This window comes from Vigna unguiculata, chromosome 7, assembly GCF_004118075.2.
Source record: "Vigna unguiculata cultivar IT97K-499-35 chromosome 7, ASM411807v1, whole genome shotgun sequence".
Classification (NCBI taxonomy): Eukaryota; Viridiplantae; Streptophyta; class Magnoliopsida; order Fabales; family Fabaceae; genus Vigna; species Vigna unguiculata.
The window spans coordinates 5,397,591-5,414,616 of record NC_040285.1 but is presented as its reverse complement, the minus strand read 5'-3'; the positions used below and the strand labels follow the sequence as shown (position 1 = coordinate 5,414,616).

At 34.5% G+C, this 17,026-nt stretch overlaps 1 protein-coding gene across 1 annotated transcript; it reads left to right on the top strand.

Annotated features, from left to right (window-relative positions):
- Positions 1 to 4,911: 4,911 nt before the first annotated feature.
- Positions 4,912 to 13,844, top strand: LOC114191682. Its single transcript, XM_028081026.1, has 10 exons — positions 4,912 to 4,985; positions 5,254 to 5,292; positions 6,973 to 7,862; positions 9,103 to 9,736; positions 9,849 to 9,932; positions 10,715 to 10,912; positions 12,496 to 12,587; positions 12,989 to 13,088; positions 13,258 to 13,356; positions 13,435 to 13,844. The coding sequence occupies exons 3-10, from the start codon at positions 6,976 to 6,978 to the stop codon at positions 13,495 to 13,497; spliced, it is 2,157 nt and encodes a 718-aa protein (XP_027936827.1). The 5' UTR covers positions 4,912 to 4,985; positions 5,254 to 5,292; positions 6,973 to 6,975; the 3' UTR covers positions 13,498 to 13,844.
- The last annotated feature ends 3,182 nt before the right edge of the window (positions 13,845 to 17,026 follow it).

The following is a 17,026-nucleotide window of genomic DNA, read 5'->3' as shown; positions in this document are numbered from 1 at the left end:
CAAATATACAACTTACAGCTAAATGAATATCGGAATCTTGATTTTCTACCAAGTTATGATCATTATTTGTCTTGAAAAAAAAATGTTATGTCAATTATAGATCTTATAATTAAATGATTAAATTATACCTATCTAATTGATTTTAACTTGATTGGTAATTATTATTAAATAAGGTCTAATTTAAATTTTACATCATTTTTTTTTGTTAAATTACTGTTTTAGTCTTCTAATTTGTTAACAATTTCCAAAATGGTCCTTCAATTATTTAGTGTCTCAATTTAGTCCTCAAGTTCTCAAAAGTGACTCAATTTAGTCTTCTCCGTTTAATTTAAACAAACGTCGTTCAAACAGTTATGAGGTGGCAAAATTCTACTTATACGTGTCAACGTTTTTAATAGGTAGAAGCAATTGACGTGGCATAAGTAGAAAAAGGGTAATTAAAAAAAAATTGAATCATGAAACCCTAAATGTTGGCAAGGATCCTTCCTAAATTCATTCTTCCCCTCTTGTTTGTTGTTGCACAAAATTCCTTTAAGCATTTTGTCCCCAGATTTTGGTGTTGAGAGACATATCCGAAGCCAACTCATGTAAGTCTTGCACATGTTTGGGCAATCAAAATCGTGGTGTGTCCTCTCTTGGTGGTGGTGGTGGAAGGGGTTGGGTGTGTCTCCCATTTGTCAATGTGGAGAGGTTGTTGTCATGAGAACTACCAAAACAAGTAGAAATGCTGGGAAGAAATTTTGGGGTTGTCCGAATTTCAAGGTTAGGTTGTTGAGTGTTTTTTTTTTTTTGTAATTCGTGATTGTGAATAATGTATATTTTGTTGTTCTTGATTTGATGAATAAAGAGGAAATGAAGATTTTGTTGGTTGTAATTATTTCAAGTGGTGTGGAGAAGATGATGTTGACAACATAGATGATGTTATCATAAGACAAAGGAGGAAGATTGTTAGTTTAGAGAAAAGTAATAAGTTGTATGAGAAATGGGTAAAGAGATTAATAGGAATTGTTTGTAAAGAGATTAATAGGAATTGTTTGTGTTCTTGTTCTAGTGAATGTATTCTTAGTTTCAGTAGTGATCAAAAGCCCCTAATTTGTTGTGAATGAGTTATTTGTATTACGTTTTGTTGTGGTATGGTGTGATATGATATACTGCACCAAAATTGTATTTGGTTTTCATATCATATATAAAGTTCCAAAATTAGTGAACTTTGTGTATTTTCTTTTTATATATAAACCTGTTCATTTATATGTTTTTGGCTATTACATAGTGCACATAAATCACACAGAAAAGGATTGTAACTAAACAAGGAAACTTGTGATATATCACAATATCAAAGTTTATATATAAACTTGTTCATTTATATGCTTCCAAAGTACTACAAATTAGAACATCAGAGTTTCTCCAAAATACCACAATCAATTTTGCTCCAAAATACTACATCAAGAGTGTTTCTCCAAAATACAACCACAATAAGTTCTACATAAACCAAATACATCAAATTCAGATTATGTCTTGTCCACTAACAAAATATAAAATACAAATGGTTTTCATGGTTAACATCAGATTCAGATTTAGATTAACACAATATTTTCATGGTTTTCAAACACGACCCCGCCTATGCTGAAGTTTTGGCCTTATATTAGGTATGCCACATGATGGGGGACGTAGTGGTGGAATTGGTGTTGTAGTGGGATGTGCTGGAACTGATGGAATTGACTCTTGGGTAGTCCTTGGTTTAGTTGAAGTTGAAGCTTGTGTACAAATCACGGCTGGTGGCATATTTGCACTTACATCAGAATTGGATGGTTGGGTTGGAGGAACAGATTGATCAGAAGTTGATGGTTGGGTTGGAGGCACAAATTGTTGACTTGACAAATTTTGCCCTTCATCAAAAGTTGGTGTATGGGTTGGAGGCACATATTGTCCACATCAAATAAACCATCACTTTCTTCATGTATGGAATCAGTGGAGGAACCATCTTCAATCTAAACCTCTTCCACATTTTGTGTTTCAGGCTGGACCTGCAAGACACCACTCTTAGGTTGTACCTGTGATTCACCCAGATTTTGAACCTTAACCTCAACCCTCAACACTTTCAGGCTAGACCTGTTATGCACCATTAAACTGCACCTCTTCTAAAACTTCTGCCTCACACTGCACATGAGCCTCATTTACTAACTATTATGCCTCACACTACACCTCAACCTCACCACTTTCGGGCTAGACCTGGTCTGCACCATTACACTGCACTTGTTCTAACTCTTCTGCCTCACTGCACCTCAACCTCACCACTTTCAGGCTGGACTTGTTCTGCACCATTACACTGCACCTCAACCTCATTTCTTAACACATTTGCCTCACTCTCCACCTCAACCTCATTTCGTAAATCCTCTACAACTTCAACCTCAGTGTCATTCTCCACACCAATGTCATTCTCCACACCAGTATTTTCTTCACCAATATCCTCAGCTAGATAATATTTCAACATATGCACCTCTTCTGCTACACAAACTGGGTGAATGACATACATACGGACTTCACCACGTTGCTTCGCGATTTCGACCATATGCAGTGCACCAACATCATCAACGAAATGCCACAACCTTTCCTCCAACACTGTACAACCTCCTACTGAATAGCATAGGTCCTTCACATTAATATAACTCATTTCTCTCAATATAGAAAGCACCTCGAAGTAAGACCATTTGTCTTGGTCACATGACAATTAGCTTCTTTGGTCATCAACATACTTAATTCCCCACTCATTCACGAAATGTCCTCCATGGTGAATAACCACTTGAAACTTGTCATCTTCCATCACAAAAAGTGAGTATTGCTTGTGAACCTGTGAAATGTCCACATACCCACAACAATATACTTTTATTACAACAAATACCACCGACAAACCGACAGGATACACTAACCCCGCTAAAAGGGGACCACAAACTACACACTAATGTGAAAATGGTGGGACAACACAGAAACATCAAAAAAATTAAACAAATTTTCAACTGAAAACGACAATCAAGCGTCCAAATCAAAAACCCTATACCCAAAACCCCCCCAATTTTAGTAATTAAAAACAAAATCCACAAAACCCTAAATCGCAAAGATATAAAATTCGAAGCATAACTCACCTGGAATGCTCGATGATTTCGATTACAGACGACAACCACACGAACGAAATGGGTGTTGCTCCCAATTTCTCACACCAACGTAATGCCTCAAGACGTCGTTTTCCACCTGATCCCAATTCCATTATCAATAACCCTAATTAGAATCAAACGAAATCATCTTCCACATAAGCGCAGTGTTACAGGCCACGTAATTCCAAGTGAGACAAAGTAAAACAGTCATGTCACTGTTTCGTTACTGATTTTAACGCTGTTAACTTTGAGGGCTAAATTGAGTCACTTTTGAAAACTTGAAGACTAAATTGAGACACTGAATAATTAAAAGACCATTTTAAAAATTGCTAACAAATTAGAGGACTAAAACAATAATTTAACCTTTTTTTTAGTCTTCAAAGGTCTCAAACAGAACTTTTACTGTTGTGATATGTTCAAAGTTAGTTTTGGATTTTTCTTGTTGAGGTTTTTTTTTTTTTCGTAAATAACTTCTAAACTTTATTTTACTTTATAGATTTTATAATAAAATTAAATGAATTAACCGTTGGAGTCTTATAGATAATTAATGAATTAGTGATTGAAGTCTTATAGATAGTTAATATATTAGTAATTGGAATCTGGATAATTAATAATTAATGAGTTAACCATTTATAATTATACATATTATTTTTATTATACTTGTTATTATTTCTTATTATAGTTATACATATTATTTTTATTAATATTTGATTTATATATTATTAACGAATACACAGACGCTGCATTTTTTAATTTTTAAAAAATTTAAGTTAAGATCAATAATAAATATGTAATTAATTTTTAAAATAGTTGTTAAATATAAAATTAAAAAAAAAACAAACAGTTTAGTCCACGCATTAAGAAAAAAAAAGTTTTTAAAATAATTATTTAAGAAAAAAGAAAGGTTTTTAAAGTAATGATTAAAAATAAATTATTTATAAAATAATTAATTTTAAAATTAAATATATAATTAAAATATATATTTAATCTTTATTTTCGCTTAATTTTATCAATTTAGTCTTAATATTAATTTTTTAATCACATGTACCGATCAAAGTTTATTTGAATATAGTTTAATATATTTTTTCCATATTATATTATATAATAAAATAATCCTTTATTATTTTAATATAAGCATAGTTTACGTGCATGTATCTCATTCTTGTCCAAATCAGTTCATTTCACTACAAATTAACTGATGATATGAAGGGTTTCTATATGCAAGAATCACTTTGAAAACAAATCAAACATATATATTAGTTTACTATGAGTTAGTGATTGTTATTAAATTAATAACATTTTAAAAAATGACTCTCAAATTTTCAGAATCATATTTCTTTACAAACATATCTCTCATTTTAGTATTAAGATGCAACTTGGTTCTTAAATGTTTAACTAAATTGTATTTTAACAAGAGACTAAAATGCATTTTAATTATAATATGTAATTATCTACATGAACTAAATGAAATATTAATGTAAAAGCTGAGCTATTTTTAAATACTTTATTTTCATTTATTTACATTCTATAACTAAATTATTTAAACTTTCCATACACATATACCAATCAAAGTTCACTATTTTAAATTATTTATTGTTTGAATAATTAGTTAAATTTTAAAAATTTCTCTTGTAACGGAAATAACATATGAAAGTTTTCTCTGTTCACGTCTCCTTTGTTCTGTGATTTGGTTTGGGCTCTTCTATCCACCTTGAATTCGGGTCGGATCGTACCGACCCGGCATCTTTCCCGCACTGATAAATCCATGTCCCTTCTCTTCTCTGTCGTGTTCATCTTCATCGTTCAAATTTACTAAAAATACTTTCTACTAATCTGGTATTCTTTTTCACCTTTTTTCCTTTTAATTTTCTTTGCTTCGTTTATGCTTTTGAAATGCGCTTCAATGCTTTCTTTTCATTTCTCAATTAGATTCTTGTTGGTTCTTTTAATTTTTTGTTTTTGTTTTTTTGTTTGTGAACTGTTCGATTTTATCATCTATCTGATTCATTTTGCGTTGGTGGTTAGGTTTTCATTCTTTTTATTTTTCACAGCTTGTCGAATTTTTATCTGAGGTTGATGGTGCTTTTTTATCCATTTGTTTCAGGTTTCGCTTTTTTATTCTTCGCTTGATTTTGTGGGTACAGTGAAGTAACTTTCTTTTCACATTTTTTTTTTAGAATTTGAACTGTTTTGCTCCAATTTTGATCTCTTTTGTGATTTTTATGAAAATCATTCAGTGACGTTAGATGATAATTTGTAATTTATGTGATTTCAAATTTGAGTTCAATTTGTTTTTTATTTTATTTGATTGAAGCAGCAATTCTGGTTTCAGGTCAGTTTGATTGGGTTCTGTTTCTTTTACTGTTGGTACCAGTCATTTATGTATGCCTCTTACATTTCAGTTTTTATTGGGAGATTGCATTAGTTTTTTTTGTAGGTTTTGCTTCAATTTGTGGCCTCTGGGTGCTAGGTTCGAGCATTCAAACTATCATGTCCAAACAATTGGGTTTTACGTATCTTGTTTGTGTTAATTATTAGGTTTCTATAGTTATTTTTTTTTGTAATATTTCTCAAGGTTTTTTATATTACTATGCTAAAAGCCTTTGACTACCTATTAGGTTTCTATACTATAACCCTTTGTATATCATGGTTTATTAAAATCGGGGGGTCTTTGTTATGTATCCTAACATTGTTGTGAAGAGTAAAATACATTGGAACTTTTTTCTTCGTTATTATTATGTTAGGTTTTTGTTTGGATGTTTCAGTTTATTCATCTGCCTTTCAGTGTTATTGTTGTAAAGAAAACTCTTCATATAGGGAAAAGAGTTTGAACTTTTAGATTTTCAAAAAATTTAAAATTAGGATATGTTGATGCTATGCTATATCAGAAGCTAACATTTTTTAACTCTACAATGTTTTTCTTTGTTTCTTTTAAAAAAAGTTTTATTCTTTTTTGCTGGAATAAGGTAATTTTAAATTGTGCTAAGCTTTAAATTTTTCTTCTTATATTTTAGATTTGTGCTATTCACTAAATTCTATTTGATTAACTAGTATTTACAAATTGTAATGAAATAATTTATTTCGGAATATGAAAAATGTGGATAATGTACCCCAGATATTTTTTATTGTGTATTGCAAGCTCAGAATTGTTTACAGAATATTTGGTGTGACATCTATACTTGGAACCTTTTTTCCAGCTTTACTAATTTTTGGTATATGGAAAGAAGACAATTTTTGTTCACAATGTCCAATATTTTCTTGCTGTGGTTGTAAATTCTTGCATTCTTAAGGAAAACCATTTCTACTTTGGTGTTTGACTTCTATATAGTGTAAAACACATGTTCCTTTAAAGGGCTTCCTTGCATTTATGTTGAGGGTTTGGGTTGTCCTGGTTTTCTACGCCGATATCTTTTGTTCTGTGCTTTTGATTTTGATTTTCTTTTAAGGGGAGGTTCTTGTCCTCCTATTCCTTTTGCATTCTTCTCCCCTCTGTCCTTTTGAATTTCTTCCCATTAAACTTTTTTGGTTAAAATATATTGTATTTGAGGGCGACCCGTGGTGCAGCAGCAAAGTTGCGCCTTGGTGTTCAGCTGCTAATGGGTTCAAATTTGGAATTATATATGTTATCTGGTTTGCAACCATTTTAGGGTTAAATAGATTGGGCTGTAGAGTGTTTTTTGTGCATTAATAGCATCTGAATATGGAGAGTACTTATATGGTCCATCATGGAACTTTTTCATGTGCATAAGTTACTGTCATTTGTATTTATTACTTTACTGTTTTTGTGCAATGTTTCATTATCGCTCTTATGATTTGAAAACAGGACATGGCAGAAGATATGGAAATTGATCAAATTGTGGAAGTTCCTGATACCCCAGATAGAATAACTGTGAGGGGTGATGATCAAAAACGTTTATGTAATCCTGAGAAGAGGGGCAGAGCTTTTAATGCTGCAGTTGAAATGAATAATAATTTCTGTACTACATCGTCCCCGTCAGAGAAATCTTATCCTTCTCAAAATGCTCCCATGTTTAGGAGAGGCCAAACAATGCATTCTAGTGGAGCTGAAAAGATGGAGAGAGGGAAAAGTATAAACTCCAAGGTTTCTTCTAAATCATCTCACCGAGATATTCCTGTTTTAGATTTGACTGAAGAGAATGGACCGAGCCAACAACTGAAACCAGCTTTCTCTCTTGGTGCATCAAGAGATCATGCAACTGAAGACAAGAAAGCACCCAAAGCAGCTATTGGGAACTCTTTGTCGCCAGCCATTTCAGATTCGTCTGTTACATCTAGAAATCCCTTCACTGGAAAGTGTAAACTTCCAGGTTCTAATACATCTGTGGATCGTGGCAAGGGTATTTCTCTGTCTCAGGATTATCGATCCCAAAATGATAAGCAAGTGTCTTTGCCTTCATTTGTTTCCCCCTCTCCACGAGGTAGAGAGAACAAGAGATTGGTGCGAAATGGGTGTATTTTACCTGTTAATATTGCAACAAGGGCTAAACAATTAGCTGAACAGAGAAACCTTCAAACTGAAGATGTTGAACAGAGCCATGCTGATCATGCGCTTTCTAGCAATGCAGTGTCACCAAATAGTGTTGATGACATAGTTGCTAGAGAGAGAGGCAATGGTAGAGTTAAAGGAAAGGAAGTTCGTATTTATTCTCCATTGAATGGATGCAGTGCTGGAACTATTTGCACTGCTAGCAGGTAACGTGACCATGCTTCACTTTCAAGTTCTTTCTAATTTGTAGTTGATGACTTGAAGGTAATATCATCATTTGCTGGTAATCTTGCCTCAAGAGTTCTACAAGATTTATCTGCATGGAATTTTTATTACATTATATGAATAAACTGCTAGCAGCTTGATAATTGACTAGGTGCTGTAAAGCCTTTAACAAGCTAGTGAATCATATAACTTATAAATGTATTGAATCTAATTACTTGCTAAGGCTATCCAATATGTCCACATTTTACTAGAAATTGGTTCTCTTTGTTATAATTATAGAAATGAGGAACTGATACAATATAAATATCTAGATTATATATGTATTATTAGGAATGTTTTTTATTTATTCCTGTATCATGTCTTTGTTATTAGAGAATATAAAATCTCCTTCAATTGTTGTATTGATTCCTTTCTCTCAATATAAAAAAAAAGTACCTCTGCTGTCTCAGAAATATATGGTTTCAGCCCAACGTTTCTCTCTTTCTTAGAGTTTACCACGGAAAGGAATTTTTGGGGTTACAACGGAAAATGAAATGAGATTATTTCTTCTTTCTTGGTCAAAAGGCATGCATGCAGTTCATTTATTGCAGTAAAAATTTTTACCATAAAAATGCATATTTATTGAGTATTGATCGTCATAATCATTGATTTTTGACTGGGTTGTTGGAACTTCTTGAAGTTTTTGACACAAGTACGTTTAATTAGAACTAAGGGTCATTCAGAAAAATAACAAGTTAGAAAAGTCTTCCTCTAGCATTAGGGTAGTTCTGATTGTGTTAAGAATTTGGGCTTAATGTCCACCTTACAAAACTGGATCTTATGGTGAGGATTAGCAAAAAGCCTTATAGGGGCTACATTTACCATATTTCTAGTTGATGTGAAATCTAAATCCACCAAGAGTGGACCTCTTGAGACTTCACTCAGCTTTTCAGATCGAGTCTCCATAGATTGCCCTTATAGCTTGCAATCCATGTTTCATAATTTTGTCAAATATTTTCCTAACCAGGGAGTCATTGCAAAGTCTGTTGGAGGTATGAATACTTTCATTCTGCTATGCAAGTTTTTTCTTTGGTTGGTAAAATTCAAACTAAATATTGGTCCCTAATGTTTATAGAATCGTTTTGGAAAGTGAAAAGGACGTAACATTGTCTACATGTTTAAATTGGTTACATCTTTTGTTTCTGTTGGCTAATACTGAAAAGGAATTTGATATTTCTTCAGTAGCCCTGCCATCAATCACGAAGAGGTCACTGGTACCAGTAATGATACAAGAAATTCACTTCAACACTCTGGAGTACAAGATGGTTGGAGAACTACTCGTAATTACATGAATGCTAATCAGCACATGTATGATGTACATGGGCATCGCATGACGAGAAATAATGGTGTTGGAAGATTTACTAATAGGCGGAATACACACATAGTGGATGGAAGAAACCTCGGGAGTAATCAAAGCAGCACACATGTACATGGTTCTCAATCAGATCATACCGCACAACCAAGTTCTGTGATCATGCTAGATGCGGACCAATCAGCTGTTAACCGTCCTACTGCTGACATTCTGGCTAAAAGGCAAAGAAGACGTGAACCACCTGGGGAATCATCAAGTTCACATCCGGAAGTGGTAGAGTTGTTATCCACACCAAGGAACTCAGCAAGCTCATCTCGGAGCCGTGGCTTGGATCCTGAAGTGGTTGAGTTGGTATCCACGCCAAGGTACAGATCATCTGAAGATTTAGATGATAATGACAACAATAGCTTGGAAGCTCGAGCAAGACAAGTGGAAGCAGATGAGATTTTGGCACGTGAACTCCAAGAACAATTGTATCATGATGATTTCATTGAAAACAGAGGGGTTGGTTTTTTCTTTTCGTTTCTTTTCTTATTTTTCTCGCCTCTTATGAGGTGTGGTTTAAGCATATATTTCTTTTTTTACAACAACTTCATCATATGTTGACTTGTTGCAGATTGATGAACATTTAGCGTGGGAGTTGCACCATGCAGAGGATCTTCTGCCTACATCCATTGATAGTCCCAGCATAAATCATCCTGTAACTAAGCCTTTTCTTCCTTTTTCTTAAATGAATATGTTACAGAAAACTCCTTTATGTATAAACTAAGTTTCTTGTATGCTTCCCTTAATATTATGTTGTTAAGAGGCTTCCTTTTATGCAGCAATGCTAAAATGTCCTGTATGTACTTATTTAACCCTTTCAAATATTTTTATAAAACTTAGATGATTTATGGATGGTGTTGAATTAAGGGTCAAAATGTCTGGAAGGAACTTGAAAGCTACATATAACATAACCTAAGATCCTAAGTCAATAAGGGCAATTATGAATAATAAATTATTCTTTTAATTGAATTTTATAATGAAGAATTAGGAGTTTCAATTTCAGATTTTAATTAGAAATTATTTGAGTATCAATGAAGCAATCTTTTAAAGAAACAAGGGGAGCAAAATTAGGGGATTATGGGGGCAAAATATTTTTTTCCAGATATTTGATAATAATTTTAAAACATGAGAGGGGGTGCTTGCCTAGGCTCAACTATACTTGGGTCCGTCCGCCACTGAACATAACCATTATCTTTGTTATTTGGCATAACTGTACAATTCTCTAGAATTTATCTGTGATGAGCGTATTTCAATGCTATTCTGTGTCCAAGTTAACAGGATGCTAGAGAAATATTATTAGAACTTGTACCCTCAAGCAAGAGGATATCTTGTTGCCTTGCCAGTTTTTTGTTAGTTGAAAAGTTGGTCAATTTAGAGATATAGTAATTGATAGCTGAGTAGAGGGGGTTTTGACAAATCTACTTTTTCAATATACAGGCAAGGCTTCCTAGGGCAAACAGACAGCCTCGTATATGGCCTAATCAGAATTCTTCTAGAAGGAGAGCTATGCCTGTAGTTTCTTTCTCTAATAGAATGTCACAGTTGAGGAGTCGTGCTACAAGTAGGACTCGGAATCCTAACATGCCATCTAGAGGAAGAGGCCCCCGGTTTCCTCTGGATATGGACTTAGACATGGTATCCTCATACATTTTCCCTATAATATTTTCTTCTTTCTTTTCTTATCTATCTTTCTTCTCTTTGCATTCCTTCATGACTTCCTAACGTAAATTTTCTTGCAATGTCATGTCTTGGTACCATGCAGTCATTTTTTTGTAATTAATTCCTTATCTTAATAAAATAATTCTAGAGTATTTTATTGTGTACTTGTTTAAAGGCATTCCTCCATTAACTGGGTTTTTAATGGGAGTTTCCACTGTTCATATGGTGGAGAAAGAGGAGTGGGGGTTGGCGCACGGAACTCGGGTGCCTTGTATTTTTAATTCTTTTTCCCCAGGTTCTTGTTTTATTTTATTTTGTACTTAAGAAAACCAAATAAAGTATGCATTTACTTTTTTCATTTATATGCAAGGACTGGTATGGTATGGCCCAACTTCACTTAGGCCTAGCCTAACCCTACCTTGCATGACTTGGGCCCAACTTGGCTCAACTCAACCCGGTTCTATCTTACTTGGGCGTGACTCAACCTAATCTTGCATACCTTGAACTGATCCAAAGCTCACCTTAATTTTTGATTTTCAAAATCCAAAAAATTATCCAATCTATTTTATATTTAAATCCAAATCCAATTAAATGGACTGGACATAGAATCCAAAAATATGATTTGAGATAAATCCATTAAAATAGACAAAGTAATATGAATTTGGATGATTATGGATTGAATTTAAATTAAAGATTTGAAGTTTTAGCTTACCCCTACAACTAAAGATGGATGTTAATAAAATAAGTAATGATAAAAAAAACAGAATGCAGGTGTTGGCGGAGGCGAAACTAGTTGCCGGCTGTGGTGGAACTAGTTGTAGGCAGCGGCGTCTTTGTCACTGAGGTGGCGGAACGGGTCTGCAACTATGTTCATTTAAGGCTAGGTTAGCCTTTTAATTTTGGACATGGATTGACTTCAGGTTTATGACCTAATCCACTCCATTTCCTTTTTTTTTTTAATTTATTGGGCTTGAGTTGGGTTATAAAGGACCAAAAACTGCCTTTTAGAAGTCAGGATTTGTTTCCTCAGGTCTGGGTCAGGATGCATTGACCTGAGACTTCTTCCACCTCTCGAAAGGGGTCACAAATCTGACAATATTCGCTGGACATTCTTTCATTCTGAAATGTGATTTCCACGATGTCTGTTCTGGGACGTCCAAAGTGGCCATGATGTCAAACCAGCATTGCCACCTCTGTGGTGGCAGGTACAACTGTCACCAATTTCTGACATGGTGCTACCATAGCCGATTTTGATAACACTGCTCTAGCTTTGGAATTATGTACAAGGAAAACTTGTTTACAATAAGGTGAGGGGATATTTTGAACAGACCGAACTCGAGACAAAAGTAAAATCTTATTAAAAATTTTCACCATAACTTCTTGCTTCCCCACCAAATTGTTATATAGTAAGAACTTGTACTTTTGCTTAATCTCATCCTCAAAGTGAGTCTCTTAGCATACAAGCATACATCTTTGAATTTGTAAATTTTGGATTGGGATTATGTGGTACTGCACATGTATAATTTTAATTTTCCATGGCATCCATCTCTCCTGTACAGAGACTTGATATATTGGAAGCTTTAGAAAATTCAATGGGGGATTTCAGTGATATTGCTGATGGCATCTTTAACGGGCGACGTGATTTCAATGAGTAAGTTTGTATTGGATAATTTATTTATACTTTGTGCGCATAACCTATGCTTCATTCTCATTTATTTTAATCTCTAAAATTAAGCTTAATTTTTGGTTCTTAAAATTTAGAATAGTAACAACTTAGAAAGTGAGAGGACAGAATGAGATAAAAGTACCAATGTGGGGAGGCCGCGTACAAGTTCTTCATTCTGTATGTTAAGTAGTACTGCACGTCATCAAAACACGAGTTTTTTTGTTGTGCAAGGGCCCCATAATGTTACTCTGTTTTGGCATAAGTTTGTATCCTTGATATCTGAATTTTTGAATTAGGTTCTTGGGTATGGTGGCTTCGCAATTGTTTACAGAAAGTTTTATTTCTTTTATCTCTGTTATGAATTTATGGTCCATGTTTTCTTGCAGAAGTGATTATGAAATGTTATTGGCCCTTGACGAGAGAAATCACCAACATACTGGTGCGTCTACTAATCTGATCAATAGCCTTCCACAGTCCACCATCCAGGTCAGTTATTATTTTCTGGTGAAATTCTTTATACACTTTTTGGATGACCCTTAACACTGTCTCCTTTTTCCCTCAACCCTTCATGATCTGCTGGTCCAGTTTCAATTCTGGGGGAAAATGGAATTGATTTTTGATTCAATGCTGATATGTTTTATGTTCATTGTCACAGAATGACAACATGACAGAGCCATGTGCTATATGTCTTGAGACCCCAGTCAAGGGAGAAACTATTCGCCACCTTCCCTGTTTGCACAAATTTCACAAAGATGTGAGACCATTAAGCATATTTGTTTGTTTCTATTTTGAAATTATAAAATGCTAATTTGCTCTAATCTATTCTTGGCAGTGTATTGATCCTTGGCTCCAGAGGAAAACATCATGCCCCGTCTGCAAATCATCAATCACCTAATCCATTTTAGGACTTAGGTTGTTAAGTTATCTTTTGATGCATTAGATATTCATCAACCAGCCACCTCATTTTTTCTTTCAGGGGAAAAGGTAATAATCACAGTGCCTTTAATTTATCTTTTGATACAGTAGATATTCAAAAGCGAATAGTTACAGAAAGATCTGCAAGTCGTAACGATGCTGATATACTGTTACGGTCTTTTTTAAATTGTGATTAGTTGTGGGGCAAGAATGAATGCATTTTGAGAAATCTGTTATGAATGATGTTGTAATTTAACTTCTACTGCTGCTGCTGCTAAATACTGCAGAGTTGGCACGAGCCCAATCTTCACAATTTTTTTTGGTCCTTGTTTAATCTCTAACCAAAGTTTTGGACTCTTTAGGAGGAAGAGTGTGAGACTCACTATTTAGAGAGAATTTTGATATTGACGTTTCAAAGTTCACTAATTATTTATTATTATATGAAAATTTATTAGAATAAATAAAAAGTAAAGTATGAAAAATTACATTAAAATCATATAAAAGATTACAAACTCGTCTTCCTTTCATACACAACTTTGTTTTATTTTCATTCAAAGATATAAATGTAATTTTCTATTATGTCAATGAAAAATAACAAATTCTTGATATCTTTCCGTGACAATGGTCCATAAAAATAAATGTGTTTCTTTAAAATTTATAAATTATGTAATAGATATATTTTTTTATTAAGTTACATGCATTTAATTTTTTTCTCAAATTATCACTATTTTTTATTATCATAGTTTTTTTTAATGTGCAAGGTTTTTAAAATTTAAGAAAACACCCTTGTAATGTGAAAAAGACAATAATTTAATATTTTTTAAAACTAGTAAAACATTTACTTATTGTAATATTTTTAAAAAATAATGTCAACATAATTTGAAATTTACACAGACAATATTAGGGTAATTTATTTTCTTATAAATAAAAATATTATACACATCATGTCTAACAATATTAAAATCATTGTATTACTATCTATTTAATAACATTATTAATGATAACACTTTTTTTCTCTCTGCATTTTCTTCTCTTGTATCTCTTCTTCGCTGTTCCCTCTCTTTTTTATCCTTTCCTAATCTCACTCTTTGTTGCCTTTCCTTCACCTCTATTCTTTCTTTATCTCATTTTTCTTTCTCCCCTATCGCTCTATTATTGTTTAAAAGACAACAATGTTTATGTTTAAAATTGTTAAATATTATATTGTATTAATTTTTAACTATAAAAAATTTTAGAGCCTAGTAATATTTATTTTCATTACGTTTGATATTACATTTTCTTTTAAATATATATTTCTAAAAGCATATACAGTACAAATTAAATTTTCTTATCTAAAATAAGTTTTGAAATTGATTTGTTTATACAAAGTATTTTAAAATGAAATAAATTAAAATTAAAATAATTCAAGTTTTAACCCTTTATAAATTTCTAAAATTTTAAAATGTGTGGTTCTAAGACGATTTAATTCAAAAACTTGTCACTGAAAACTAGTGGTGGTCATGGATTCGATTTTTAATGATCCAATTCATATTTATTTTAAACCCAAATAATTAGATTAAATTTTCGATCCAAATCTATTTTTTCAGCAAAACTAGTTTGGATTTTTTTAAATTCAGATCCAAATATTTGGATTAAGTTTCAAACCCACAGGATTAGGGCCAAAAAAGTCCACAATGCAAAAACCACACAAAAGTCCTGTGGATCAAGGCCTGTCCATGAGCTTTCTTCTTAAACATGAAAAACATATTATTAAATTTTTTGTCGTTGGCTCATGGTTGATAGCTCTAGGACCTGTCTAGGTCATCAGGCCAAACCAAGCCGACCCATCTAGGTCGTCAGGTCGGCATGGTCTGTCTGACTCGCGTGTCGTGCCAGCTTGACCATGCGATCGGATCGTTGGGCCCACCTGACCTGTTAGGGTCGTTGGCCATGCCCGATCTGTACAGGTTGCCTGGCACGACCCATCCGACTCGTCGGACTGACTCAACTTGTCCGAGTCATCGGGCCCGCTCAACTCATCAAGATTGTTGGACTTGTCTAGTCCGTACAGGTCGACAAGTACGACATGTCTTCAAGTCATCCCAACCTAACTGAGTCTTCAGGTCCGACTGATCTGTTCGGGTCATCGGGCCCCACTAACATTTTTGGGTCATCGAGCCCAATCGACTCGTTCAGGTCGTCGGACCTGCCCGCTTGACCCATTCAGGTTGTTGGGTCTAACGACTCGTCCGAGTCATCGAGCTTGTCCAACCCGTTCTAGTTGTCGGGCCCGCTCGACCCTTCATAATCGTCGGACCTGCCCAGTCTGTACAGGTCGTCGAGCATGGCTCACCCGAGTCTGATTTAGCCTAATCCAGCTAAAAATTTAAATTGAAAATTTGCATTGAATATTTTGGATTATCCATATTTAAAAATTTTAATTTATAAAATGGATATTCAATCCATAAAATATATAAAATGTAGATTAGACTAAACCAGATCTATTAAAATGGATTTTAAATAATTTGAATTTTTAATAAAATAAATTTTAAATAAATTAGATAAGAGAAAATATAAATCGGATAAAAAAAATTAAATTTTTTACCCACCCCTACTGAAATCCTTCTCCATCTATCCCATGTAATCATGAACAAACACATGTGAAGGCTGTAAGGCCCTATTTTAATTCTGCCCTAAAGTTAGTGGGCTGCCCTTGTAAGTGGGCCTAAGGCCGGCCCAACGTATAAAGTCCTTAGGTCTGCCCTAAACCTAACGTACCTTACCATTTTCAGAAAAACTTTGCCCTTGCCTTGAGCTGCAGCCGTCACCCCCTCCACTAGAGTTTCGTTCGACTGTCACGTAAACTAAAGGGACTTCTACTCCATGTAAGTGTCTCTCCCAACCGTACTGATTCCCTTTTCGCTATCTTGTTTCGTATTTTCAGTTAAAAGCCTTCGTTGACTCAGTTTCCCTGGTTCTTTTTCGTTGTCCTGCCAGTTCTGCGAGCCATCCTTGAGTTGGTGCACCCCGAGGTCCCGTGTCGAAGCTCCGTTAGCCCTCTTCCAGGTACGGGAAGTTAGGGTTTTTAGTTTTGAGTCATCCTTCTGAACCGTTTATGAGTTAGGTATTGATTTTATGGTGTGATATTTCGTCCTGATGCGTGAGAGTATATTGCATGAATTGTTTGGGTGGAGAACATGGCTGTTGCAGGTGAAACAGTGGCGAGACCTATTAATCTCGCCCAAGCGAGCCAGTCTCGCCTAGGCGAGACAATCAGGGATTCGCCCAAACTCCTTTTACGCGAGAGGTCGCCCAGGCGACCCGCTCAACGTTTTGAGCGAGCAGACAACTCGCCCAGGCGAGAGGGGTCTCGCCTAAGCGAGATCCCGCGTTGCTCATGCCCCTGATCTTGTGTCCTCGCCTAGGCGGAGGGGGAACTCGCCTGAGCGAGACTGTCTCGCCTGAGCGAGATTGTCTCGCCTGAGCGAGACCCCTCAGCCTGAGCGAGGTGCTGGGCGAGACAGTGCTGT

Excerpts from the sequence above, each read along its gene's own strand:
- LOC114191682 (XM_028081026.1), top strand. The coding sequence starts at position 6,976 with ATGGCAGAAGATATGGAAATTGATCAAATTGTGGAAGTTCCTGATACC. Across the intron at positions 9,737-9,848 it reads ATTTCATTGAAAACAGAGGG|ATTGATGAACATTTAGCGTG; the intron begins GTTGGTTTTTTC and ends GACTTGTTGCAG. Across the intron at positions 10,913-12,495 it reads TGGATATGGACTTAGACATG|AGACTTGATATATTGGAAGC; the intron begins GTATCCTCATAC and ends TCTCCTGTACAG.